Source organism: Moschus berezovskii, chromosome 15 (assembly GCF_049115385.1).
Source record: "Moschus berezovskii isolate FMDL1 chromosome 15, NW_MosBer_1.0, whole genome shotgun sequence".
Classification (NCBI taxonomy): Eukaryota; Metazoa; Chordata; class Mammalia; order Artiodactyla; family Moschidae; genus Moschus; species Moschus berezovskii.
Window position 1 is genome coordinate 4,350,720 of NC_142474.1, and position 27,754 is coordinate 4,378,473.

The window sequence follows — 27,754 nt, forward strand, 5'->3', positions numbered from 1 at the left end:
AGTCAATCGTGCTGAGGCTGAAAAATCCCGATTCACTAGTTTTTCGAAACCCCACATCTTCAGTAAACTGTGGGACAGTGATAATCTTGGATGTCACCGTCCATCCTGAGAGGTACCTGATTCTCCACCCAGGGCGTGTGTGGTCCGTCACTCTTCTGAGAACAACGTTCAGCTTCGCAGCCCTGCCCTGAGAGGGAGGCTGCTGAGTGAACGGATAAGTGAATGAGGGAATGAGCGCGAGGCTGCCTCCAGAGAAAGGGGAGTCAGGCCGGATCAGTCCACATGGTTCCATCATGTTGTGAAAGCCGGCCCCGAGCGGCTCTGCACAAGAACGGGCTCCTTGTTCCTGGATGATGCGATCTGTTGATCTGCCAAAGGGGCCCTGCCTCTCCCTAGGTCACCGACAGAGGCCCGTCTCCGCGCCGTCTCGCCGTGCTCACGGAGCAAGGGTTATGCAGAGCCCTCCAAAAACCCACCCTTTGAAACGAAAAAGAAATTGGATCTTTAAAATCCCAAAATAGAGTGCGGAAAGGTACACATCACGTCTGCCTTCTCCTTTTTTCCCCTTTGTGGCAAAAGTGACTCAGAGTTTTTGGTCTGGATCCAGAGAGACCTGCGTGGCCTTTGGGGTGGGGGCAGGGGGGTGTCGTTTGATTGGGAATAACCCACCGTTTTAATGCCTTGACTGGCTCAGCTGCCTGTCTTGCATTTCACAAGTTCTGGCTTTTCCCACCCCACCATCTCTGGGTTCTTTTTTAGCTTTTGGCCCAAGGGAAAGAGGAGGGGCCAGAGTTTATGCCTCGCCCAGATGGCAGTGTCTTTTGTGGAACGTTTATGTGAGCTGAGCTGCATTTTCTTCGGGATGTTTCACCAAAGTGTTCAGAGGGGCTGCCCTTGGAGCTGGCTGTGGATGCTCAGCTCAGCATACTCGGGTGTTCACGCAGCCGTGCTGGTGCCCCTGGTCAGGGTCAGATGGGTGCACAAGGTCTTCATGAGCTACTTTCAGTCCTCCATTGCCCCTTCCAGGGGGCACTCAATTCCTCCCCTTCCCTGCTTCTCCCAGAGCCTAGGTCCCCTGCAGACATCAGATGCTTCGTTCCTCAATATCAGGTTGATGCCCTGGGCCAGAGGCTCTTGGAGAAATGTGTTTGAAGCTTGCTCTTGCTTGTTATCTGCTCTTGGGTGAACACAAAGGCCCATGTCTCACCTTTCCTCACCATCTCCAGGAGGTTGTCAAGTCAGTGCCCTTTCAACTCAGTTTCTCCCTATGTTCATCTCTAAATGCTGCTGGAAAAGAGATTGTACACTTAGTTTTTCCAGCCTGAGTTTGTCTCCTCTTTGACTTCCAATGAAATTGGCCTGGTATAATATGTCTCTTTCATGGTAAGACACATTCCTGCAGACTGGCTCAAGTGGTAGTGAATTCAGGCAGACTCCAAACATGGGGATTCTCTTCTAGACATGAATAAGTCTCCTTTCTCAGGGTCACTGGAGGATGAGTCACTTGGCAGTATGTGGAGCCACATAGGAACCTAAGAATTACTCTGTTCATTTATTTACTCAGCAAATATTTATTGAACATCTGCTATATGCCAGGTACTGTTCAAGATGTTGGGACATAGCAATGAATAAACCTTCATTCTTGCAGACAGACAATGAGCAATGAGCCAAGCGTAAGATAATGCTTATCAAGGGAAATCAGCAGGGTTGATGGAGTGACAGTGGGGAGGCTCTGCTTTAGTCAGGCTGCTCAGACAAGGCCCTGGATTTACGCTGAGACCTAAAGAATCCGGGGGTTGCCAGCCATGGGAAGACCTAGGGGAAGAGTGTTCTCGGTTGGGGGAGTATAAGTGCAAAGGCCCTGGGGTAGGTGCAAACTCAGCATGTTTCAGGAGCAGCATGGAAGCCCATGTGGCTGGACCAGAGTGGGCAGATGAGGTTGGTGACATGGGCAAGGGCCAGATGATGTAGCGTTTTGTAGACTGTGATGACGCGTTTGGATTTTCTAAATGCACCTGAGGGTTATTACATTTTAGAGACCAAAGGAAACTTTTCAAGGTGGTTTCTTCCAAGACCTTAGACTAGAAGGAAGAATTTCATTGTCCAAAGTCACCCAGCCATAGATGAAGGGATGTTCATGAAAGCTGACAGTTACTGAGTGCTTGCAACATGCTTTGTGTGTCACTCACTGAAACCCCCCAGCAACCCAGGGAGACGGTGTTATCATCAGTCCATTGACAGATGAGGAAACTGAGGCCTGAGATGTAAATGCCCTTCTCTGCTGTGATGGAGTCAGGGACCCATGCCGAGATGTAACCCTGGCTTCCCCAGGGTTCCTGCTCTTCATCTCAGGGTTACGCCGGTTCTACCCAGGGAGGAGAACAGAGAGATGTGACGAGTACTCGCTTAGCTTCTTAAAGCAGCAAAAGCAAAAAAAAAAAAAAAAAAGCCCAAAGCTCCTTCCAAAGGTTGACTCCAAAAAGGCTTGCATATTTCAGTCCAGCACTTCCAGACTCATCTCCTAGGTGACTCAGTCACTCCTTGGCCAGGAGAGTTGCTCAGGATGGGGGAACCGGTGGGGAGCCGTGGCTGAGAGGACGTTTCTGTCGGGTGGACCAGAAGCTGGGGGCTGAGCGCGCAGAGGGGTGGGTGGGGCCAGGGAAGGGAAAGTTGGCGTCTGGATGGGTCGGGGGAGGGCACAGTGATCCAGTTTCTCTGTTCAGACCCCTGGGGGACTCTGGGGAGAGGGTTGCGGGGTAGAGCGCTGGGTCCTGAGCCCTGTTAGGCTCACGTGCCTGCCTCTGATCTCGTCACACTGTGTTCCCCAGCTTCCTCGGGGTTTCGAATAAGGACAGGGTAATTGGAAACAAATTTAGCATGTGCCAGGCCATCGAGCCTCTCTCTTTAGTCAGCATGCTTGCTGTGCGGTAGATATGTCTGTTTTTAATTTCCAGTGATGCGAGAAATATAGAATGACTTGATTCTTAATTTAGAATACTGAGAGAGACTGACTGGGTTGTTTCCGAGCCCGTGCAGAGTGCCTCGTTCTCTTTTTATGGCTCGCTGTGCGATTTTTAAAACGTGGCCCTGTGGAAGTGGGGAGGGGCCAGATAGGGATCGGGGGATTAGAGGTACAAACTACTACGTGTAAAATAAATAAGCTACACGGATAGATTGTACAGCACAGGGAACAGAGCCAGTATTTTATAACTATAAATGGAATATAACCTTTAAAAATTATGAATCACTACATCGTACACCTCCGACTTATGTAACATGGTACATCAATGATGCCGCGAGTGAAATAAAGTAAAATAAAATAGAATGTGGCTCTGGCAGAGAGGCCTCTGGCCCCAGAGGTCTCCTGCCAGGCTGAAGACCGGCCTGGCCGGGGGCATCCCCTGCTTGGCTGAGAAAGCAGACAGAGGGCTGGTCCCCTGTCACACCCTGGAGATGCTGCCAGCTCTTTCTGGAGCAGGGGGAGTCCAGGTGCCAGTTGTCCAGCAGCCGAGTCCTGCCCACACTGAGCGGGACGCAATAGTCTCTGCGGGCCAGGAAGATAATTGTGGTGCCCGCGTGGGCAGCGGAACCGCGCTGTGTCCTGGAGGAGGAGGGCAGGTCTGGAAGGATGACAGCCGCTCAAACTCCTCCCACGGGCTCCCCTCCCTCCTGGGGTCCTGTGCGTGCCCAGCACCTGCCTGCTGCTCTAGGCACTGCAGAGGCCTTGGTGAGCGACACAGGGAAGTTGCTGATGCCCTAGTAGGGGAGGGGGGGAAAATCACGTAAATACATCTTGGAGCGTCTGGCGATGATGAATCTCTGTTGCGACACGAAGCCATGGGTGGGTGGGGGAACTGTGAGATGGGCGTGGGCTGCCCTGTTGGGACGAGCAGCCAGGCAGAGCCTCTCTGATGGGAGGTCACCTGGGGAGAGACTTGAGAGAGGACGGGGATGAGCCCTGCGGGCTGGGGGATGAATGCCCCGGGCAGAGGGTGCACTGCGTGCCCAGACCCGGAGGCCGGAGTGTGCCCACGCTGCCCGGCTTGTCGGAGGGCAGCAAGGCCTCTGTGGCTACAGCGGAGAGAGCCGGGAGGGTGGGCTGGAGGTGGAGGGTCTTCTGAGCCACGTTAAAGACATTGGCTTTGTGAGCTGAACGAGATATTTGCTCTTGGCGTGGGTAGGGGTGGGTTGAACAGAGGAGCGACAGGATAGAATGTACAGTTGTTGTTTTTTTTTACCCCAATATTTATTTACTTGGCTGCGTCGGGCCTTCGTTGCGTCCCGTGGGATCTCGCGTCACGGTGCACGGACTCTGGTTCCGGCGGACGGGCTCGGTAGTTGCAGAGGGCGGGCTTCGTTGCTCCGCAGCTTGTGGGATCTTAGGTCCCCGATCGGGGATCGAACCCTTGTCCCCTGCTTTGCAAGGCGAAGTCTTAACCACTGGACCTCCAGGGAAGTCCCTCATGTACAGTTTTAAAGTACATTCTAGCTGCTTTGTGCAGGAGATCAGGTGGAAAGGGGAAGAGACGGTCAGGATGGGAGCAAGGAGACCAGGAGGTAACAGTCCAGGCAGGAGATGGGCCCAGTGAGGAGCCTACTGCAACGGTCCAGGCAAAAGTCGGAGGTAGCTTGGACCCCAGCGGTTGGAACCGGTCTTGCGAGTCACTGGGTTTCCAAGTTGAGCCACCAAGACTTGCCGCTCCCCTGGAGGTGGTGTGTGGTTGCGTCTCTGCTGGTGTGGGCCCCTCCCCTGGACTCGAGGGGGGCCTACTGGCACCTCTGCCTGCCTCTTCCTTTGCTGGGGGGCTCTTGCTTGGTCTCCTGCTCCTGGGGCTTCTGTGGGTGGGTGCTGAGTCTTCACTTGTCTTACAGGATGGGACGGGCTGGGGCACATGCTTTTATGCATTTATCACTTTTGTTTTCCTTCTTTGTGGCCTTTAAAAGAAACGTCAGGGTTTACAAAGGGAAAAGCAGAAGGGCTGATTTTGTTTGACTGAATTTTTGGGTTTACTCTTCTTATGCTACATCTTTTGTGTTGAACTGTAACCCACGTGTTGGGTTCAGGGGAGCTGAAACCATGGGGTTCGGGGACGACAGAGCTCCTTCCTGGGAGTGACTGAAGCCCAGTAGACACTGTGAAGTAGGCCTGATTTCTTCTTTACTTTTATTGTGGATATACACTTACACACTACACATACACGTAAACACACGTCCCTTCTCCACCCTAGAAACACAGTAGATACATTTGTTCTCACAGTTACGTTTTATTTTGGAGATTATTCTATATCACTTTATGAAAAGCTTCCTGAGGGTGCCCTGTATGGTTGCCCGGATTGTGTACTGCACAACCCCAGGGTTGCCATTCATAATCACTGCTGTGTTGGTCCCCAGCACACTCATTCTTTTTTTTTTTTAATAACAGTATTATAGACCATAATATACCACTGCTGATGTAACTAGTACTCTTTGGATGGACCTTTGGGTTGTTTCCAATATTTTGCTGTTGTAAAGAGCGCTGCATTGAGTCATTAGTTTTTGTTACACATCCATGGGATAACCCACTCACCAGGAGCAGAATTACTGCAGCCAAGGGAGTGTAGTAATTTGTAATTTTGACAGATAACTGCAAAAGTGTCTGCCACAGATTTGGGCACTTCCTGTTTCTGTGGACTCTGCTCTTGGGTTCATGTATTTCCACCAGGTCAGCTTTTACCTGGCTGACACCCTTGTTCCATCTTTTGCATCAGTCAGACATAGAGCAGGTGAAGGAAATATCCTTCCTGCCATAGACGTGGGTTCAAATCTCTGCACTGCAGCTTGCTTGGTTGGGCATCTCACATCTCAGAGCCTCTGTTTCTTCTTTCGTAAAAGGACAGTTAGTTGTTCATGGAACTTCAGGAGGATGGAAAGGGACCAGACAGGCAGCAACTAATTGGGCACCTAACTATATCCTGCAATTATGAGAAACACAACAAAGAAAGCTGTTACTGGGAGCCCCCGCCTCATCCAGTGAGCAAGGAAGGACTTTCTTGGGAAATAATATTTGAGCCACACTGCAGTATGGCTAGGAATTAACTCGGGCAGAGGGTGTTTCTGAAAGGTCAGACGCAGGGCGCCCGTGGTAAGTGGTGGGGGCGTGATGTTGGGTGGGGCAGCCAGTGGGAGCTGGGAGTTTAGAAAAAGTCATTCTGGCCTCAGAACAGAGAATGATGCTTGAGGAGCAGGGGAATGCAGGGAAACTCCTTAGGAGAGAAGTAGTGGTGTTTTGGGTGGAATTGATGGATGGATGGGGAAATGGTGATGAATTTGAGTGCCCTTCAGGAAATCACATTGATAGGACTCGGAGATGGATCCACTGTCGGGGGGAGGCACAGGGAGGATTAGGGAGGAGGGAGGAGTCAGGGATTTTAATGATTTTTAATATGTGCTCATTGGGTGGCTAGGTAATGCTTGTTGGGACCCTGAGACCAGTGTCTACTCATGGACTAGTTTTCCTGGTGTGTGTGTGTGTGTGTGTGTGTGTGTGTGTGAGATGGGAGTGCGGTTGGGGTAGCAGCTATGTTCAGCAATTTTTTGCATCTAAAAATAAAGGCAGAATTTGGGATCCATGTGCGTTTGTAACAGACCTTTGCCCCACGTGCTGTGTGGCAGTTGGGAATTACAGTGAAATGTCCCCATGGGCTTTTTCTTTCTTTCACAATGTAATCTTTGAGGATGATACCAGTTTCCTAATATTCCAAATTCTACAAAAAAACAAAAATGCTACTTAACGTCGTTAAAATTTGATTTTAGTAAAATTCAAAACAGTTTCCTTGGCCAGTTGCCATTTTGAAAATCAGTCCCACATTTTAGATTTGATGGCAGCCTCATGCATCTGAGAGTATTTAAAAACTCTGAACAGAGCTGATAGAAGAATGGTTTTCAGGGAAGTGTCATTTCTGAGTTCTCATTGCAACATTATATAAGAGGGAACACTTGAACAACCTGAAATGCCCAACTTCAGGGGGGTTAAAGCTATGGGTCCAAACACAAGGGGTGCAGGGAAGGGCAAAATTTAAGGTAGCTCTCACTCTCAGGTACCCAGTTTGCATTTGCACAGCCCTGAGAGCCAGTGCCTCCTTAAATCGTGTGCCTGGGCACCTCACTAGTCTTGTGCCAATCTAAGCCCAGGGAGATTCTATACAGTCATTTGAGATTGTTCTTAAACAGCCTTTAGCGGTAAAGGGCAATGGTCACACTATCTAAAATAGAATCCCAGCTATGCTTCCCTAAGTGCATAGAAGAACAGTGTGAAAAGATGTACGCCAAAATGCGTATTTTGCGGGAGTGTTTTCTCTGTGTTGTTCTGTTACTAAGTCATGCACAACTGTTTGTGACCCCGTGGACTGCAGCGCGCCAGATTCCCCTGTCCTTCACTATCTGGCAGACTTTGCTCAAACTCATGTCCATCAAGTCGGTGATGCCATCCCACCATCTCATCCTCTGTCGCCCCTTCCTCCTCCTGCCCTCAATCTTTCCCAGCATCAGGGTCTTTTCCAGTGAGTCAGCTCTTCACATCAGGTGGCTTCAGCTTCAGTTATTAGTCCTTCCAATGAATGTTCAGGACTGATTTCCTTTAGGATGGACTGGTTTGATCTCCTTGCTGTCCAAGGGACTCTCAAATATCTTCTATAATTCATATATTTTTATATTGTCCATTTTTTCTACAGTGTATGATGAGTCCTTATTACTTTCATAACAAGACAAAGGGAAAGCAAGTATCATCGTGTACCGATGCCCTTTGATCTGTGCATCAGGACAGTTAAGTTGCCCGTAAGAGTGGGCAGAGCTTGAATTTGGGGGTGAGGGTGGGTCTTTTGAGCTTTCTCTGGGAAACGGGGGGTGTCTGAGATGCAGACACCGTTCCTTGTTTTCCTCGTTCCTTTGGCTGAGTAGGTGGGATGGACCCACCTGTCTTAATAGACGCAGTCTGAGATCTGGGAGCATCTGGAGGCAGCTAACAGAGAGGAGGCAGGTCTGGCTGTGTCCCTGCAGTTCCACCAATGGCTTTGGAGCTGTAGGGTCACGAGCAAGGGCCTTAATCCTGCTAAACCTCGGCCTTCTCACCCCTAAAGGGATGGCCCTGCCTTTCCCTCTGGACGTTGTTGTGTGGGTGCAATCAGCTCTGACCCCATGGGCTACAGCACGCCAGGTTCCCCTGTCCTTCACTGTGCAGGAGATCCTCGTGGTCAGAAGCACCCCCTTCTTCCTGGAATCTTGTCAACTGCCTGGGAAATTATAAGACGCGGAACACGTTTGCCCTCACCTCGGCTACAGCAAGTGGAGCCTCTTCTGCTCCCTTGGAAGCTGGCTGACTTTGAGCTTCTAGATTGCCACGGATGGGCAAGCAGGCATCTGCTATGGCTGGGAGGCCACCCTGCTTGCCCAGTGCCCCTGAGATGACCTTATCTTTGGAGAAGCCTGAAGAGGCCTCACAACCCTGGTCTTCCTCTAATGGGGGACCACAGGGTGTTTGGGACCTCAGGGGTGGGTCATGCCTTCCCAAGGCATCAAACTCTGTTTGCAAGACCCAATCACTCAGGTTTTAGAGAAGCAAGTAAGTCGCTACATGCCCTTATCAAACCTCCAGAGAACTGGCAGGCCTCCCCCAGAATGCACGTGCTCTGGGCGCCTTCTGCTGCCTTCTGGGGCGGGGGAGGGTGGAGACGCGAGGGGAAACTGTCTTCCCAGGTTAGGTGGTGGGGTCCTCCCAGCCCTCTGCGTCAGGGGCTTTGCAGCTGCCCGCGGAGATGGGGGCTGAGTGCCTGGGTCCCCACACGAGGTTTCGCGTGTTTTCCACGTGTTGAGTCTCCCACGCTGGCCCTTCGCTCCTCCATCCATCTCTGTCCTGTCACCTCCGTGTCTTGAATTGCATCATCCTCTGATGACAAGAAGTCTTGTTTCGTGGGCACCTCCTGTGTGCTGGGCTTCAGGGCCCTACAGAGGTCATCTCATCTAGCCTTCCAAGAGCCCTGGGAAGTGGAAGGTGATGTCCCTGTTTCTCAGGAGCAAACGGAGGCTCAGCGAGGTGGGGTCACTGCTCTGAGGCCACACAGCTGCTCATAAGAAGCAGGACCTGCGTGAAGAGCTGTGTGTATCTGACCAAACGCGAAATCCCTGCTCCCGCCCTCTCTGGGAGGGGGAGCTCCCACAGGTGAGGTGGGTTCTGTCTGCGCACATGGCATCAGCTAGTCCAGCTTAACCAGGGGCTGCTCCGAGACCCAGAGAGTTCCTGCTGAAAGCAGCAGGTTCCTCTCTCAAGAAGCAGTGTTATTTGTTTTGGTTGCTGCTGCCCGTTTCTCTGCTTCCCTCCCTCTGCCCGCCTCCCCCGCTTCTTGTTCAGCCGGAAGAACACTCTGGATCTTATCATTTAGCTCTGGCTCATGTCTCCTTTGAGAACTCACTCTGCTCTTTCTGACCCATAGCTGTAGATCATAAAGCTGCTGTGAACCCACCAGATGGCAGGGACACGGCACACTGTGGAAATGGACTCAGAGCCGGAAGGTCCAGAACATCCTGCCCCGCCCCACCCTGTGCTGACAGTGTCCACGGAGGCACGTTGCCAGGGCCGCGCGGCCTCAGTGTCCTCATGTACAGACGGGCCCATCCTGCCTAGAATTGTCGCTACGAGTGAAACGTGGAGTTGGGCCTTGGCCTTGAGGGCAGCATGTGCTTAGTCACCGCACTGTTGTTGATGGTGGCCACTGGCTCTCAGTGATCACGCTGAACAAAACAGGCACACTTCCTTCTACCAGGGACTTCCTGTTCAAGTGGGAAAGAGAGATTCTGAGCAGATTAACAACTAGCAAGATGATGTCGGATGGTGGTGAAGGGGCTACTCCAGTGGCGTGTTAGTGAGTCTTCAAGATCCACTCTTCTGGAACAAAGAGCCCCGACTTTGAGCATTTGCTGATTTCTCTGGTGTGGATGTCCTCACCGTAGTTGGTTCACGCTATCAAAATGATGTCTGGTGGCTCTTCAAAATTCCTGGAAGTTTAACCAACTGACTCTTGCTAGTCTGAAAGAGCTGGCTCCAGCACCGGGCATATGTAAATAGTGGTGGTTTGGGAGAGACCTGAAGATCTGAGAGCTAAAAGCGCCAGTGGAAGAAGAGTATGCGAGCAGAGAAGGTGGCTATGCAAAGGCCCTGGGGTTGGAGAGAGCTTGGTGTGTGCAGGGAGCAGAAGCTTGGCTGCTGTTGGCAGGATCGTAATGGGGGGCGGATAGAAAGACAGAGGCTGGGCTGTTGGCAGCCTCACAGGTAGACCATGGCATCAAGTTTGAATTTTATTCTCTGGCCACAGGAAGTCTTTGGAGGGTTGTAGGCGGGGGAATGTCTGGGTCCGATTTGCATTTTTTTAAGGCTCAGTGGGCGGTTCTGTTACACACCAGCAGGAGGTCAGCGAGAGAGCAGCAGTCACTGGGGAGGCAGTGGTGACCTGATTAACATACCACTGGGGAGGGGGAACCGGAGGTGGCTGGACGCAGGCAGAGCTGTGGGGCTGTGACAGATTCCGTCTCCTGCTGTTCTCTGGCTGTTTACCCTGAATGCACACAGCCTGCAATTTCTGCTCTTAGGTCACGGGGAGGCGGACGGGGCCTCAGACCATTAGGGTCACTATCTGTGCCACCTACTTTACTTCTTGATTCTGACCGATTCTGTAATTACCACCTCCTGAGAAATCCGGAACAGCAGGTGAGGAGAGATGTTTATCTTGGGTCCAAATGCAAGGCAAGATCAACAAAAACAAAATCTCCTCTGGACGCTGCCCTTCCTCCTGTGATTTTTGTCTCCATCAATATCTTGTTCTGCAATTTGCATGGGGGAGTGGAAAGATAAGACTGACTGCATTTCCACCTTTGCCCAAGGGTGCTTCTCGGGTGTGTATCGGACACGTATGTAAATGTTGTGGGTGTCAGCTTGTCAGGTTATGAAGAAGGTTGCCATCTGGCCCTGCTCCACCCTGAGCTTGCCTCTTGGTCTAGGGCTTAGAGGGACTGGCATCGTCTGGTAGAACTTTCTCCAGGATGAAAACGTCCTGTATCTTGCCGTCCATCGTGGTAACCGCCAGCCATTTGTGACTCCTGGGTGCTTGTCATGTGTTGCTCGTGTGACTGAGAAACTGACTTCTCAGTTTAATTTTTATATTATCTGCTGTCTTGATCAGCAAAATTCTAGACCGTGTGTGATCATCTGTTGCCCTGGAGCCTTGGGTTCATCAGTTGACTAGACGGCCTACTGAACTCTCGTAGAACTCTGTGGAAGGGTGGGATCTCAAGTGAGCTGTCACTTCTCATAACCCCGCTTCCTCCCAGTTGCAGAGAAAGGAGCAAAGTCACAGAGAGAGTATGGGGTTTTCCCAGCGCCTCTCAGCTGCGGAGTGGCCAGATAGGAACCCAGCCTCTGAGTCTTAGCTCAGCATCCTTTTCTCTTTTCTGATGTATACTTTTCAAAAACCAGTGTTAAATTTCACCGGTGTCCAGGCAGCTCCTCTGCCTGTAACTTTGTGGATCAAGTCAAAGTCCTCTTTGACCTTGACCTCAACCTTGATCTCTCCTCTGTCCCTGGAAGTGATCATGGTATGGTCAGTTTGGAGCACATCCTTCCACACCTTTTGCTCTTGTAGTTACGTGAGTATAAATGAATGGATCAAAAGCATGCAGCATTAAAAATAGTAAGTTGTATCCTGGTATCCATATAAAAAAATTTTTTTAAAAGTTGCTTTTCTCTTTCAATAGTGTGTCTTTGATCTTCCTGGGCAAGGTCATAGATCTCTACCATACTGTTTTTTTAAACTATTGCAGTCATAGCCAGGATATGTTATATTACTCATAAGTCTAATTGATGAAACTAGGTTCATTAACTCTGTTCATGTTAGTAACCATTGTTGTGCTTATCTCTTGTATGCAGATTTCATCTAGGGTACATCCTGAGAATTGGATATATTAGGTCATAGGGAATGTGTATTTTTAATAGCTGCTACTCAAAAAAGAGTTATACCATTTACATTCTTATCAGCTTCAGGAGAGTGTGTTCTCACAGCCTCTAGAATAGCTGATATCGTCAAATATCTACATGGGTGCTTCTCTGTGGGTGAAACATGATATCCCATAGTTGTTAATTTGTATTTCCCTGTTTACAAGGCAAGTTGAACATCGTTTCTATGCTAACGGTCATTCGTTTTTCTATGAATCGCCTGTTCAAACCTGTTGTCTGTTTTGCTGTTGGATTGTTTTTATTAACGTATTTAGCAAATTGTCTTCGAATGCCTGCCATGTGTCAAGCATTATTCCAGGTGCCAGGGATTCCGTGGCAAGTTAAATCAGTAGACATCCCTGCCTGCAAGGAGGTGATAGTCTAGTTGCAGGAGAAAGACTTAAGCAAAACGAAATGAGAAAATATATAGGATGTTTTATGGGATGAAAAGAAGGGCAAGGAGTTAGGGAGAGCCACTGTGATTCATGGGGTCGCAAAGAGTCAGACACGACTGAGCGACTGAACTGAACTGAACTGGGGGTAGGACTCAATTTTAAATAGGATGGCCAGGAATCTTGTCCTTTCCTTATTCATTTGTAGTCATTATTTTTTTTTAAATATTCGTTTATTTCTCTATGGCTCTGTTGGGTCTCTGCTGCTGCTCACGGGTTTCTTTGATTGCGGTGGGTGGGGGCTGCCCTCTAGCTGTGGCACGTGGGGCTCCTCCCCGTGGGACTCCTTACCATGGGGGTCCCTCCCCGTGGCGGCTCCTCTTGTCGCAGAGCCCGTGGGCTCAGTGGTTGTGGCATACAGGATGGTCTAGGACCAGGGGCTGAACTGGTTTCCCCTGCATTGCAAGGCAGACTCTTAACTGCTGGACCGCCCCCTACAGAGGCAACCTCTGGTGAGAAGGTCACCAGAGGTGAACTCCCCCACCCCCTTTTTTTTCCCCCAGTAATAAGAACACTGAGCATCTGTGGTAGGTGTTAGGGATAAAACAAGGAACACAAACCTGGTCCCTGTGTTTTGGAACTTAGAACTTTTTTTTGTTTGTTTGGTGCTAAGCTTTCCTAGAGGGGCGTTCTCTAGCTTCCCAAGGTGGCTGTGGAAACTCATGGATGGCTATGATTGGGCCTTTTGGCGCATTTGTAAAACTTAACATCTATACGAGCTATTAGTGTTTTGCAAGTGACCTAGAGCCAGACATCTTGGAATGTGAAGTCAAGTGGGCCTTAGAAAGCATCACTACTAACAAAGCTAGTGGAGGTGATGGAATTCCAGTTGAGCTATTTCAAGTCTTGAAAGATGATGCTGTGAAAGTGTTGCACTCAATATGCCAGCAGATTTGGAAAACTCAGCAGTGGCCACAGGACTGGAAGAGGTCAGTCTTCATTCCAATCCCAAAGAAAGGCAATGCCAAAGAATGCTCAAACTACCGCACGATTGCACTCATCTCACACGCTAGTAAAGTCATGCTCAAAATTCTCCAAGCCAGGCTTCAGCAGTATGTGAACCGTGAACTCCCAGATGTTCAAGCAGGTTTTAGAAAAGGCAGAGGAACCAGAGATCAAATTGCCAACATACGCTGGATCATGGAGAAAGCAAGACAGTTCCAGAAAAACATCTATTTCTGCTTCATTGACTATGCCAAAGCCTTTGACTGTGTGGATCACAATCAACTGTGGAAAATTCTGAAAGAGATGGGAATCCCAGACCACCTGACCTGCCTCTTGAGAAACCTGTATGTAAGTCAGGAAGCAACAGTTAGAACTGGACATGGAACAACAGACTGGTTCCAAATAAGAAAAGGAGTACGTCAAGGCTGTATATTGTCACCCTGCTTATTTAACTTCTATGCAGAGTACATCATGAGGAACGCTGGGCTGGAAGAAGCACAAGCTGGAATCAAGATTGCCCGGAGAAATATCAATAACCTCAGATATGCAGATGACATCACCCTTATGGCAGAAAGTGAAGAGGAACTCAAAAGCCTCTTGATGAAAGTGAAAGAGGAGAGTGAAAAGGTTGGCTTGAAGCTCAACATTCAGAAAACAAACATCATGGCATCTGGTCCCATCACTTCATGGGAAATAGATGGGGAATCAGTGGAAACAGTGTCAGACTTTGTTTTTTTGGGCTCCAAAATCACTGCAGATGCTGATTGCAGCCATGAAATTAAAAGACACTTGCTCCTTGGAAGGAAAGTTATGACCAACCTTGATAGTATATTAAAAAGCAGAGACATTACTTTGCCAACCAAGGTCCGTCTAGTCAAGGCAATGGTTTTTCCCGTGGTCATGTATGGATGTGAGAGTTGGACTGTGAAGAAGGCTGATCACCGAAGAATCGATGCTTTTGAACTGTGGTGTTGGAGAAGACTCTTGAGAGTCCCTTATACTGCAAGGAGATCCAACCAGTCCATTCTAAAGGAGATCAATCCTGGGTGTTCATTGGAGGGACTGATGCTAAAGCTGAAACTGCAATACTTTGGCCACCTCATGCGACGAATTGACTCACTGGAAAAGACTCTAATGCTGGGAAAGGTTGGGGGCGGGAGGAGAAGGGGACGACGGAGAATGAGATGGCTGGATGGCGTCACCGACTCTGTGGACATGAGTTTGAGTGTACTCCGGGAGTTGGTGATGGACAGGGAGGCCTGGCGTGCTGTGATTCATGGGGTCGTGGAGAGTCGGACACGACTGAGCGACTGAACTGAACTGAGTACTCACTTCTTAAAACAGTTTGCAGTTTAATCTTCTACATTCCTCTGTGGAACCACTGCTGTCCCCTGAGCCAAATTAATCTAGGGGGAATATTTGTTGCCATCTAAGAGTTAATACAGTGTTTAATGATTTCATTTATTTACTTGTTTTAGGTTTTCTTCTTTCTTCTCCTGTCCCCCACTCCACACTAGATTCTAAGTTCCGAAACACAGGGAACAGGTCTCTATGCCTTGTTTTATCCCTGACACCTACCATAGACACTCAGTGTTCTTATTACTGGGGAGAAAGAGGGTGGCGGGTTCACCTCTGGTGACCTTCTCACCAGAGAGGTCTGCGCTGTAGGCATCCTTTACGTATTAATCCTTTGCCTATTATCCGTTACATTTATTTTCTTCCAGGCTTTAATTCTCTTTTAACCTTGATGACAGTACTTTTGCCTTGCTCTTTTTTAAAATTATGAAATTTGACTTGCTAATTGAAATATAGTTGTATAAAAATTGAAAGTGCCTTCTTCTGATCTTTCTAGGCAGCCTCTGTCAAGAGCTCTGGTTTATCTTTTCCAGTTATTTTCTGTTCTCACTGCCATCTCCGTGACCCCAGTCACCAATGAAGCATAGTTTCTAGCTGTTTCTCCGTAAATGCAGCTCTGTTCTCTTAGATTCTTTCTCAAGCTGCTTAATATTCATTTTTAGGGAGGATCCCTGTAATTTATCCAGGCGTTTCCCTCTGACTGGCATGTAGGTGGTTTCCCGTTCTCCGTCACTCTAGACTCTGCAGAAACCTGTGTCCTTTCTGCCACTCGGGCGCTTCTCTGGTCTTTTTTGTTTGTTGGGACTATAGCCACCATTGTTGTTCAGTTGCTAAGTCGTGTCTGACTCTTTGGACCTCATGGACTGTAGCCCTCCAGGCTCCTCTGTCCAGGGGATTCTCCAGGCAAGAGTGGCTTGCCATTTCCTTCTCTGGGGGATCATCCCAGCCCAGGGAGCAAACCTGCGTCTCGTGCACTGGCAGGCAGATTCTTTGCCCCTGGGAAGCCCAATACCCCATGTGTTACTGGCGCTGTAACAGTTTGTTTTGTTTTTTCACCCTCAGCTCCACGGCTACATGGAAAACAAGCCCCTGGGGCTTCAGATCTTCATTGGGACGGCCGACGAGCGGATCCTTAAGCCCCATGCCTTCTACCAGGTTCATCGAATCACAGGGAAAACGGTCACCACCACCAGCTACGAGAAGATCGTGGGCAACACCAAAGTCCTGGAGATTCCGCTGGAGCCAAAGAACAACATGAGGGCAACGTAAGGCAGGGGTGAGGGCGGCGGGTCTCACAGGGAAGGGGACGGGGTCGCGTGGCAGGGGCGTGGGCTTGACTGTGGAGTTGATGGGAGCAGATTGATGGGGTCCCAGTCTGTGATGGACCCACAAAGATTGCTGTTTTAAAAGTTTCCACCTGAGAAGTTCTAGACCTTGATATTTTCCAGGTGTGTTGAGAGGAAGGCTGCTTACGCACCTTTAGATTATGTTGTTTGGAATGAGGTTAAACTTATTTTTATGAAAAGTATTTATTTAACTTAAAAATCATTAAGTAATAATGCAGGTAGGTCTGACCTCACAGGGCTAATATGCACGTGGCTAAAATGGGGGAAACATTGCACTGTGTGTAGGAGTGTGAACGACTTTATTAGACACTAATCTCAAACTTGAGAGCTGCAGGCGGCACACGAAGAACTCCCGTTACACCGTCTGCTCAGGTTTCCCAACTGTTAACCTTTTCCACTTTTGCTTTATGACTCTTTCTCCCCATCCCTCCGTTTTTTTCTGGAACTGGCTGAGAGTTAGTCGTAAACATTATGCCTTTTCTGCACCAAGGTACGTGTATCAGATTCAAGGTGTTTGCTGTCGATACACTGTTCTTACTGGCGTATAGTCCATAACCAATTTCCCCCAGTTGTGTGTTTGAGTTTTTCAGATACTGTTGAGAGCAGAACAGCTGGCGTGCAGAATCTCCCTACAGAAGTAACTCCCACGGAGGGGTTTCCCTAATTGCTTTGTGTTTTGCCCCCAATGGTGCTCTTAATTCCTGGCTGAATTTTGTCCGCGTATTGCAGTCGCCCACGTGGGTGACGGCCAGCTCCCTGAGATGGCCGCTGTCAGTGGGTTCTCGCCTCTTCGCAGCATCGACTGTGCGGGGATCCTGAAGCTGAGGAATGCGGACATTGAGCTGCGGAAAGGCGAGACGGACATCGGGAGGAAGAACACGCGCGTGAGGCTGGTGTTCCGCGTGCACATTCCCGAGTCCAGCGGGAGGATCGTCTCCTTGCAGACGGCGTCCAGCCCCATCGAGTGCTGTAAGTTGCGTTCTGGGCAGGGCGGTCTGCGGCAAGTGCAGTGGACACGACCTTCCACCCTGGGCCTTGTTGCCTGGGCAAGGTACGCTGCAAGATTGTGCAGGGCCCACAGGGATGAACGGTGGCCCAAGTTGACCAAAGGGACCAGAGACCGAGCACATTTCAGGGTTTCTCTCTGCTTTACTTGTGGAGGGTTTCATGGAAAAATAATATGGCTGGGAAGTAGCCCACATCTTGGTTGAGAAGATTTGAAGTGTATACATGTCGGGCTGGTCTCAAAAAGGGCAGGTGCAGTTGAAGTGAGTTGGCTGTACTGAGGGTCCTCTGTTGCTGGTCCTCTTCTCTTCTTTCAATAGAATAATAATAACATCACAGTAGCTCTTACTTACAGAATGGTGACTCCACCAGTCACTAGGCTAAGTGCTTAGTGTGCAATATTCATGTCATCATGCCCTTTTAGAGAAGAAGGATGGAGATGAGGGGCTGGGTGACTTGTCCCAGCAGAGTGGGCTTTGAGCAGGAGCTTTGGTATACAGGAGCCAGGCATCCCCATTACCCTCAGTCCATCCGTGTGTTTCCTGAGCATCTGCTCACTGTCTTGTGCTGCGCTGAGGGCCCGCAGATGAATGTGATGTTTTCTCTGTCCTTCATGAGCCTGTGGTCTGGTAGAGAGAAAGATACCCAAACAAAGATGCAGAAGATTTTCAGAATCCTGTTTGGGGACGGGGGCCAAGATCTGCCATTTGACAAGGCTCTGAGCAGAGACCTGGCCCAGCTCCCCCAGGCTTCAAAAAAATGAAACTGTTCTGAGCTCATTCTTAGGTACTTTGGGCAAGTTTGTTGTTGGATTTTGTAGTTGCTGCTGCTGCTGCTAGTCACTTCAGTCGTGTCCGACTCTGTGTGACCCCATAGACGGCAGCCCATCAGGCTCCCCCGTCCCTGGGATTCTCCAGGCAAGAACACTGGAGTGGGTTGCCATTTCCTTCTCCAATGTGTGAAAGTGAAAAGGGAAAGTGAAGTCGCTCAGTCATGTCTGACTCGTAGCGACCACATGGACTGCAGCCTACCAGGCTCCTCCGTCCATGGGATTTTCTAGGCAATAGTACTGGAGTGGCTTGCCGTTGCCTTCTCCGGGATTTTGTAGTTAAACCTGACAAAACTTACTGTCAGCTCAGCTTTTGAGAGTTTAGAAGTCATTTTAAAAAGCATAAAGAGGGAAAGGAATAAACACAAGTACAGAATCAAAAGCTGTTTATATAGCTTTTGAAGTCTTGTTCTTCTGAGAATTTGTTTTTTATGTTAGAGTAATGTTCCATGTTCAGTTATGTTTCAGGGTTTTCTCCCCCTTGTTTACCGGACTTGTTTACTGTAATTAGGTTTCACAAAATCAGCTGCCTACAGAGGCCGGGGAGGCGATGGACATGCATGTGGTGGGTTGTGGGGACAACACTTGGTGTGGCGGAGGCTGGGGGCCAGGACGGCGCGCTCCCCGTCTCAAGTCGGCTGCTCTTACTCAAACCCAGCCGGCGTGTTCCTGTGGGAGTGTTGACTCAGTGTGGCCAAATCTTCTGATTTTTTTAAAAAAGATAAACCTATAATCTCATGATTTTTACTTTATTATTGGAGTATAATTGTTTTACAGTGTGTTAATTTCTGATGAACGTCAAAGCGAATCGGCAGTAGGTATCACATGTCCCCTCCTCTTGAACCCCCCTCCCACCCCGCTAGGTCACACGGAGCATGGGGCTGAGCTCCCTCTGTTGTACGGCGCCTTCCCACCAGCCATCCTTGTCACACACAGTACTGTATATACACCAATCCTACACTCCCGATTCATCCCTGATTTTTAAAAAGCAGCAACAAATTCAAAACGCTCTGTGGGTCAGCTGAGAACTGCACATGTCTTAGACTCATCGGAGGTAGTCTTAATCAGACACCCATGAGCAGAGGGAAAGTATGAATATTTTATGCAGAACGCTTTGAGGAAGACTGGCCTTCAGCCAGCAAGGGGACCGGGTGGACCCGCTTTGAGAGAGGAGCTGGGACTCGGTCTCGATCGGTCCTTGCAAGAGGAGGAGGGAGGCCTGTGGTCTTTCCCCAGGCCGGTGAGTCAGGGTGGGGGTCAGGCTGGATCTACTGGTGTGTCTGTGCTCTGATGTTAGAGAAGACAGACCCAATGGCAGACAACAAGGGGAAACAAGTGTTTGAAAACCATCATCTCAGAAGCCCTGGAATTCCCCTCCCTGCCAGCGGAGCCCGCCTGGGCCCCCAACTGCTAGTCACGGTGGCTGCCCCGCCCTGCTCTTGGTTTTCAACATTCAAGATGTTTGGGGAAGGAAACTCAGGCTCTTCCTCGGTGACCGGGGGATTTTGAGAAGATAAGGTCTCCTCTTTCTGGCAGATGACTCAGTGTTCAGGATGGGGCTGTGGTTTGCAGCAAGGTGGGGAGCCAGAGGGACCATTGACAGGAGCCCCATCCTGCTCCACCTTTGGGTCCTTCCAGTCCCTTTATCTCCCATCAGCCTGAGATTTTCAAGGATCATCACTGACTGCACGCACCTCCCCAGGGTGTTAAAAAGTAGTTTGAACAGAGCATATTTTTTCCCCTCATAAAAAAGCATTTGGCTGATTCACCTACTGTGCTTTGACAGATAAGGAAACCGAGACTTTCTTGGTAAGGTGATTCACTCGTTTTTACTTGGTAGGGAGCAGAGGTAGAGCCTCCAACTTTCTAGTTCTAGGAAATACCTGCTTTGGGTTTCTATAACACCCGCCCTTCTGGCAAGACCAAGCAGAGCTACTGATGGACCACTCTCCCCTCTCACAGAGGGAAGACAGGATCCTCTGCCATTTCTGTCTGCTTCTCTGCTCTGTTCTTCTGGATCGGCACCTGGTGGTCTCACAAACTTTTATGGGCTAGTTGGCTCCCCGTTCATTTGGTTCTTAGGGATGCATCCAATATTTGTCGACAAAACTTTCCATGACATGTATCAACACCATGCGTCCCTGCCAATTCTCTTCAGTCTTGTCTGACTCTTTGCGACCCCATGGACTGTAGCCCACCAGGCTCCTCTGTCCATGGGATTGTCCAGGCAAGAATACTGGAGTGGGTTGCCATACCCTCCTCCCGGGGATCTTCCTGATCCAGGGATCCAACCCACATAGCTCACGTCTCCTGCATTGGCAGGCAAGTTCTTCACACTGGTGCCACCTGCCAAGCCCCATATCAACACAGTATAAATATTCGTTCACTAATTGATTTCATGTACACCCTTCAGGGCAGGTGAGCTGGTAAGAAACACACTTAGTGGGCTGCTGCTGATTCGCAGGGTTAACTTATTGACTTTAGAGGTGTCTCATGGATCAAGGGTGATTTCTCAGAATCTAGTAGAAAAATCTCGAACAAGACACTGGAGGCCACTCTTTGGAAAGCGGAGTTACTTGCTGGAAAGGCAGATCCCTGCCATTTCTTTTCTGGCCAGCACGGCTGAGGTCACACCTCACCTGTGCCCAGAGAGACGCCCCATGTGGTTTCCTAGTCTCGTTTTCACCTGCTCTTCAGTGCTGCCAAGGGGGTTTTTTGGGTTCCCTCCTCTCTTCGCAGCAGAGAGACTGTTTTGAACCTTCTCGGGTCTCGCAAGCTCTGGAAGCCGTCCCCACCCTAGCCAGGCAGATAACCCTCCTCCCACTTGTCGGAGAAGGTGGAAGAGCCCAGAAGGGAACGCCCTGCCTTGCCCAGCAGTAAGCCTCCACACAGTAGAAGGTGTGGGCGGCCTTCCCGCGTCCGGGCCCATTGACGTGGGACAGTTCTCCTTCCCCTCGGGTTGCTCCGAGCTCTCAGCTTCAGCTGCAGGTTCCCTGTGGTGGAGGAACCCGTGCTGTCCCTCTTGTGTGAGTTTCCAGGACGGGTGAAGCCAGATCCCCCCGCCGGGGAGCCTTCCAGCCACAGACGTCGATTCTCAGAGATGTGGAGCGCACAAGCCTGGGATCAGCGTGTCGGCGGGGGTGGCCCCTTCTTGGAGGCTCTGGGGAGGCTGTTCTAGGCCCCTCTCCTGGCTTCCGCTGGGGGCCGGTGGCCACTCTTGCTCCTCGGCTTGTGGACGCGTCACTGCAGTCTCTGCCGCCGTCTTCACAGGACCTCCTCTGTGTGCTTTTGAGCCCTCTGAGGTCACTGTCGTTGGGTGTCAGCACCCCCAGTCCAGGACGACTTCATCTGCATCCTCGTCTATGTCATCGAAGGCTCTGTTTTCAAACTGAGGGTGCGTTCTGACTTCTGGGCGGACGGGAAGCCCTGATGGCAGCTCGGTTCAATCCGCTGCACCTGCTCAGCGGAACTTCTTGGCTTCCCTCTCCTCTCTGCTCCACAGTTCCCAGATCCACTGGGGTCTTCCTCTGGCTCCTGGGCTTCTGCCTGCACTGTCCCCTCCATCCAGAACAACACTAGTTCTCGGTCTTAGCTGTGTGTTGGAATCACCTGGGAACTTGTAAGAAAAAATACGATTTCCACATCTGAATCAGAGACTGGTTCAATTGGTCTGCAGGGAGGTCTGGGCCTGGAGACTTAGAGGGGTCCGGTGATTCTGAGCCCCTCCACCCCGCACCCCCACGAAGTTAGACACCCACCGCCGTGGCCCTGCCCCATCCCCTCCATTACTGCATTAACCCCCCTTTATTCCAAAGCCCCTGTTTAGATGGGCCCCCATAAGGGGGAAGCTTGCCCACACCCCACAGGGTTCAGGGTTCCCCTCTATTTGCTGACACCTAATTTACCTGTCATGCGACGAGTTGACTCACTGGAAAAGACTCTGATGCTGGGAAAGGTTGGGGTCGGGAGGAGAAGGGGATGACAGAGAATGAGATGGCTGGATGGCATCACTGACTCTGTGGACATGAGTTTGAGTGAGCTCCGGGAGTTGGTGATGGACAGGGAGGCCTGGCGTGCTATGATTCATGGGGTCGCAGAGAGTCAGACACGACTGAGCGACTGAACTGAACTGAATTGAATTTACCTGTCAGTCTCTCAGTTAGGATTAGGGGCCAGTGGGGTGTCAGCCAGGGCCTGGCACACAGCAGCTGCCTCTAGAATGTTTGTTGAGAAAAATGAAAGCATGACAACAAGCATCCCCAGGCTGCCCGGCGGGATAGAAGGGCAGCGGCGAGACAGAGTTGACGTGCCCCTCGTCCCGTGAGAGCCTCCCCTGGGTTTCTCCCTGCCCGGCCAGGGGGCCTCTCTGGTCGTCGCGTTTCAGAAAGCACCTGTGGCGGTTCCCACCGGGCCGTGCCCGCTCTGCGCAGAGCGTCCGTTCCCTTTGTGCATTCTGCAGGAATGGGGGTGTGGGTACGCGGCGTGGACTAGAGAATGGCTTTTCTCAAATGCTGTTTGCAGTGTCTCGTTTGTGGCACAGCTGTGTTTCCCCGAGGTGTGATTCAGACACACGGAATGGCACGGACGCCGTGGCTTTTAACAGTGTGTGCAGCCACGTGGCCGCCACTGGCGCGAGATCAAGGGTATTTTCCTCCGGCCCTGAAGGTCTCCTCCCCCGCCCCCCATGCAGGCGCCTGCTGTCGCGGGTTCTATCACCCCAGTGAGCTTCCTTCTTCCAGAACCTCATGGCACGGAGTAGTGCAGCACGGACTCTTCTGTCTGGTTGGTTTTAGTGTGACGTTTTTTGAGATCCAGTGATGTTATTGCGTGACTTGGTGGTTCTGTTTTTTAATTGCTGGACAGTATTCAATTGTATGAATATAACAATTGTTTATTTACACTGATAGCCGTTTGGGTTGTTTCCGGGGTTTGAGGATCATGGATAAGGCAGCTGTGAACATTCTCCTTCAAGGCCCTTGTGGACAAACGCTTTCTTTTCTTTTGGGTGAATACCCAGAAATGGAATTGCTGGCTCACGGGGGAAAGTGTGTGTTTCAATGTATGTGTTTCCCAAATCATTTACGCTCCGTACCGGGGTGTCTGGGAATTCCGCTTGCTCTGCATGCTCACCCACCCTTGCCTCTCAGTCTTGCTGGGGAGTGTCAGATGGCGTCTCACTGTGCATAACCCATCATTTGCATCTTCCTGAAGGCTAATGCTGCTGACCCCTAATCTGTGTGCTTACCGGTTATCATACGTCTTCTTCATTAAAGTGTTAGTTCAGAGATTTTGTTCATTTTTTATTGGGTTACTCATATTTTTATTTTTTTTATTTTTGGCTGTGCTGCGATGCGTGATCTTAGTTCCCCGACCAGGGATTGGACCCATGCCCCCTACATTGGAAGTAGAGTCTGAACCACTGGACTGCCAGAGAAGTCCCTTGTATTTTTATTGTGAATATGCAGTAGTCATTTATGCATTGTCAGATTTATGTATTATGAATATTTTCCCCCAGTCTGTAGCTTGCCTATTTATTTTCTCAATTGTGCCGTATTGAGAGGATCGATATTTTATTTTTTTGAAGTCTAATGTATTCTCTTCTTTGGGGATTGTTATTCTTTACATTCCCCTAAGAAATCTCCGCCCGTTTGATGATAACTTACTCTCTTCCGTTTTCTTCTAAAAGTTGTTTGATTCTGGCTTTTATTCGTAGATTTAGGGATACAAACCGTATCTCATCCATTTTTGTGTGCGGTGTGAAGCAAGGTCCAGTCCCGTCATTTTCCACATGGAAATGCAGTCATTTCATATGCTGTTCTCTGAAGGTGAGGGCGTAGAAAACCCACCTGTTCCCCCTCGCCACCTCTGCCTTGCCTGCACTTCACTCCTGAAGTCTGACGTGGGAGGTGGGTGATCACACGGCAGCGCTTTGTGGAAATCTTGGAATGAGGGAGCCCAGACGGGCAAACTGATCGCGCTTTGCTTCGTAAATCAGAGATGCTGTCTTGTCTGTCTGCCCCTGCCAGAAGCCAGAATGACCCACATGATTCTTACAGGCTCCCTAACGTTATTCTTGCAATTGAAAACATGTTTTGTTGTTTCTGTTTTTGAGTCGCTAAGTCCTATCTGACTCTTTGTGACCCCATTAACTGCAGCACGCCAGGCTGCCCTGACCTTCACCATCTCCTGGAGTTTGCTCAAATTCATGTCCTTTGAGTTGGTTATGCTATTTAAGCATCTCATCCTCTGCTGCCCCCTTCTCCGTTGGGAGTATATCATGTAGCGCTAGGAACTAGGGATCCAGCAGTGAACAGAACAAAATCCTGGATATCCCGCAGGTCACATTCTAGTGGGGAAAATCCACAGTCAACAAGCTGGCAAAGACTTCAAACAGAACTGAATGTCATGGTGGGCTTCGCTGGTGGCTCAGCGGTAAAGAATCTGTCCGCTAATATGGGAGATGTGGGTTTGATCCCTGGGTCGGGAAGATCCTCTAGAGTAGGACATGGCAACCCACTCCATTCTGCCTGGAAAATTCTATGGACATAAGAGCCTGGTGAGCTGCAGTCCATGGGGTCACAGATTCAGACTTGACTGAGCACACACACGTTTATTTATGGCCGCACAGTGCAGCATGTGGGGTCTTAGTTCCCCGACCAGGAACCAAACTTGCACCCCCTGCAGTGGACGTGTGGAGTCTTAACCACTGGACCGCCGCGGAAAATTCGTTTAGCACCGTGCCTAGCACAGAGCAGATGCTTATAAATACTTGAAGACCAAAGGAAGAAAGGAGATGAGGGAGACAGGGGAGAGGGGAAGGACAGGCAACAATTATTAGTCACCTTGTGTGTCGAGCACTTTCTCCGTTGCTCCTGAATCCTTGTGAGAACTCTAGGAACTCAGCATCTGTTCCCATTTTACAGATGGGAAGACTAAAGCACAGAGAGGTCAAGCTAATTGCTTGTGGTCACACCGCTAGTAAGGGGCCAAGCCAACTGTGACATCCATGTCCTGCTGAATCCCAGGACACCCAGGCTGAGCTCCATCAGGAGTGACAGATTGATTGATTAATTATCTCATAGAAACTGGAGACCAGCTCAGCGACCCTCGGGGCTGTGGGTGCCCTCCCACCGCTCCACACTGCATCGCCTCCCTCGAGATGGTGTAGCGGCAGATCTGGGAGGACATCTGTGCATGGAGCAGAGGGCAGGTGGACCAGGCCTCCTCCCTGAGGTGGCTTTTAAGCAATGACCAAGGAGCCGCGTTTCAGAAACATCAGAAACCCACCTGATGGGAAGAAGCAGCAGGGTGCTGGTTAGGACTGGGGACCTGGGCTCACATCCTGCTTCTGCTGCTCACTCACTGTTTGGTCCCAGGCGAGTTACTTAGCGCTCTGTGCCTCAGTCTTCTCATCTGTAAAGTGGGGCTGGTGAGAATGTTACTGTCTGTATCAGTAAGTAGAATAACCCCAGCGTCTCTCTCGCGGTATGGCTTGTCCTGCCCCCACGGCAGCCGTCCCTGACGCTCCGCAAAGCACATGTTACCCGCCTCTCTCTGCCCCTGTGTCACTGCCAAGAGCGCACAGCCCAGGCGGCAGCAGGGACGGGGGCTCAGCAAACACTCTCTGCTTTAGGTGAGCTGGCAGTAAGCCGCAACCCTGCTTGCTGCTCAGCGGAGCTCAGATGGTTATCTGCTGTGGGTTGGCTGGGTGGCAATTACGGGAAAGCTGGGTTTTAGGGAGCCCAGGATTGGGGTGGCTTCTCCACTGATTGATAGGGTTACCTGCCCCTGGGATTGTGGCCTTTTACCGAGCTCATTTTGCAGGGGTGGGGCAGGCGAAACTCCCCTTCATTGAAGAGTTGCTGCATGCCCCCAGCTGCCATGTATGTTAACTCATTTCCATCCTCATCATAGCCTCAGAACACTTTTTTTTTTTTTTTTGGCCTGATTCAAGGTCACAAAGATTTTCTCCTATGATTCTAGTTTTTAAAAAAGTTTTATTATTAAAAAAAAAAAAATTGGCCACACCGTGCAGCGTGTGGGCTCCTGGTTCCTTGACTGGGGATCAGACCCACACCCCTGCCTTGGAAGCATGGAGTCTTAACCCCTGGACTGGGCCACCAGGGAAGTCCCCCAGCCTCGGCAGACTCATCTTAAAGACTGAACTTGTATCTAGCGAGCTGAGTTTCAGAAGGGCTAACTGATTTGCTCGTCACGTGACAGGCAAGGGCAAGGGCGGAGCTAGGGGTTAAAGCCCTTGTCCAGTTCTCTGCTGGGGCTGCCTGGGTCCCCCAGTGGCCAGGGAGCTCACTAGTCATGTGGGGATTCACAGAGCCCCCTGGAAGGGTCTTGGTTAGGGGAGACCCGTGGGAGTATTCTTCAGGGCTCCTTGGGAGGACAGTGGAGCAGGTCCCCCCCATGGACCTAGCGCTGCGGGGACTGGAGGGGAGGTCCCAGTCCTGCAGGGCCCGGTGTTCATGTTCCATTTTCCATGAGGAAGCTGAGACCCCCTGAGGTCCAGAGCTGGAAGGCGGTCTTCAGCGCCGTGGACCCTACTCCTGTGCTGTGGGTGCTCACAGGTCCGTCACAGAGGTGAGCCCCCCATTCAGGGAGAATTGGGCTCCCCTGTGCCCGTCTCCCACTTCCCAGGGAAGAGCCAGCAGCGCCAGGGTGGGGGCCTGAGGGGCCGTCTGCGAGGCCTGCTCCCCGCCCCTCCCAGGTGAGGCCGGAGCACTGCGTTCCGGGCCAGGCCAGGCTCACGGCCAAGGCCAGGGGCCTAGAGATCAGGCGAGAAGGGCTCTGCGGCTGGGGGATGGTCAGTGCTGGAGCCCGCGTGAGACTGACGTGGCGGGCGGGGGGCCTCCCAGTTCAGGCTGGCTGGCCACTTTCCCACTGAGTCTTCCCCACTTTACTGAAAAGGAGTCCCTCTGGGTGGGGGAATCCCACAGTCTGGGGTCAAGTTCTGCCGGCCTGCCTTCTGTAGCTGTGAGCTCCCAGGCATGGAGCTCCTCCTCTGGGAGGCTCAGCGCCCTCAGCTCCAGAATGGGAATCGTTCCTGCTCTGTGGTCTCATGAAGTTCAGCCATAAAAATAAACAGAACTGACGCTCACGGAGCTCTGACGAGGTGCCACACGCTTCCTGTACGCCAGCTCATTTAATCTGCAAACAGCCCTCTGAGGTCAGCACTGTGTGGTGCATTCCCATTTTATAGATGAGAAAGCAGAGGCAGAATGACTTGCCCAAGGTTCCCCAAGCTAAGATATCAGCGAGCTGGGCTTCAGACTCAGGCAGTCACCTGTCGTCATCCTTCCTTTGATCCATGACCACGAATTGCCTCATTATGTGTGTGCTTTATAATGTAAAGAAAAATGTGTATGAGAAGTCTCTGGGATCCAAGGCAGTCTGCAGCAGCTGTAACCACTTGCAGTTGTTAATGGAACCCACATACCCTGCGTCCCTGATTTCCCTGGTCAGCCTCTCTCCTTTCCCCTGCAGTTCTTGGGCATCCTTGGCCAGACAGCCCCGTGATGGAGAGTGTCAGACAGACAGACAGCAGTGTCCCCTGTCCAGGCCGACCTGGAGGACCTGCCTGGGGTGAATTTCCCTCACTTAGTCTTTGCTGCCGCGGCTCGACTCCCCATCAGCCACTGTTGCTAACGAAAGTAAACACCCAAACGAGCTAAACCAACAGCGCCCTGTTGATTCAGAGCTCGTAAAACCCAGGAGCCCCAAGCCACTTTATGACGTGCCAAAATCCAGGGGCAGGAGGGAAGCCTGGGGAAATCTCCCGGCTTCGAGGGCCACC

General features: G+C 50.7%; 1 protein-coding gene across 6 annotated transcripts in view; it reads left to right on the top strand.

The window, feature by feature from the left end:
* Positions 1–27,754, top strand: part of NFATC2 (nuclear factor of activated T cells 2) — a 162,754-nt gene that overhangs the window by 68,008 nt on the left and 66,992 nt on the right. For all 6 annotated transcript variants that reach the window (XM_055393739.2, XM_055393745.2, XM_088843663.1 and 3 more), the window contains exons 4-5: positions 15,832–16,034; positions 16,912–17,084. In XM_055393739.2, the coding sequence (XP_055249714.1) occupies positions 15,832–16,034; positions 16,912–17,084 (376 nt within the window). The remainder of the gene's footprint in view (positions 1–15,831; positions 16,035–16,911; positions 17,085–27,754) is intronic.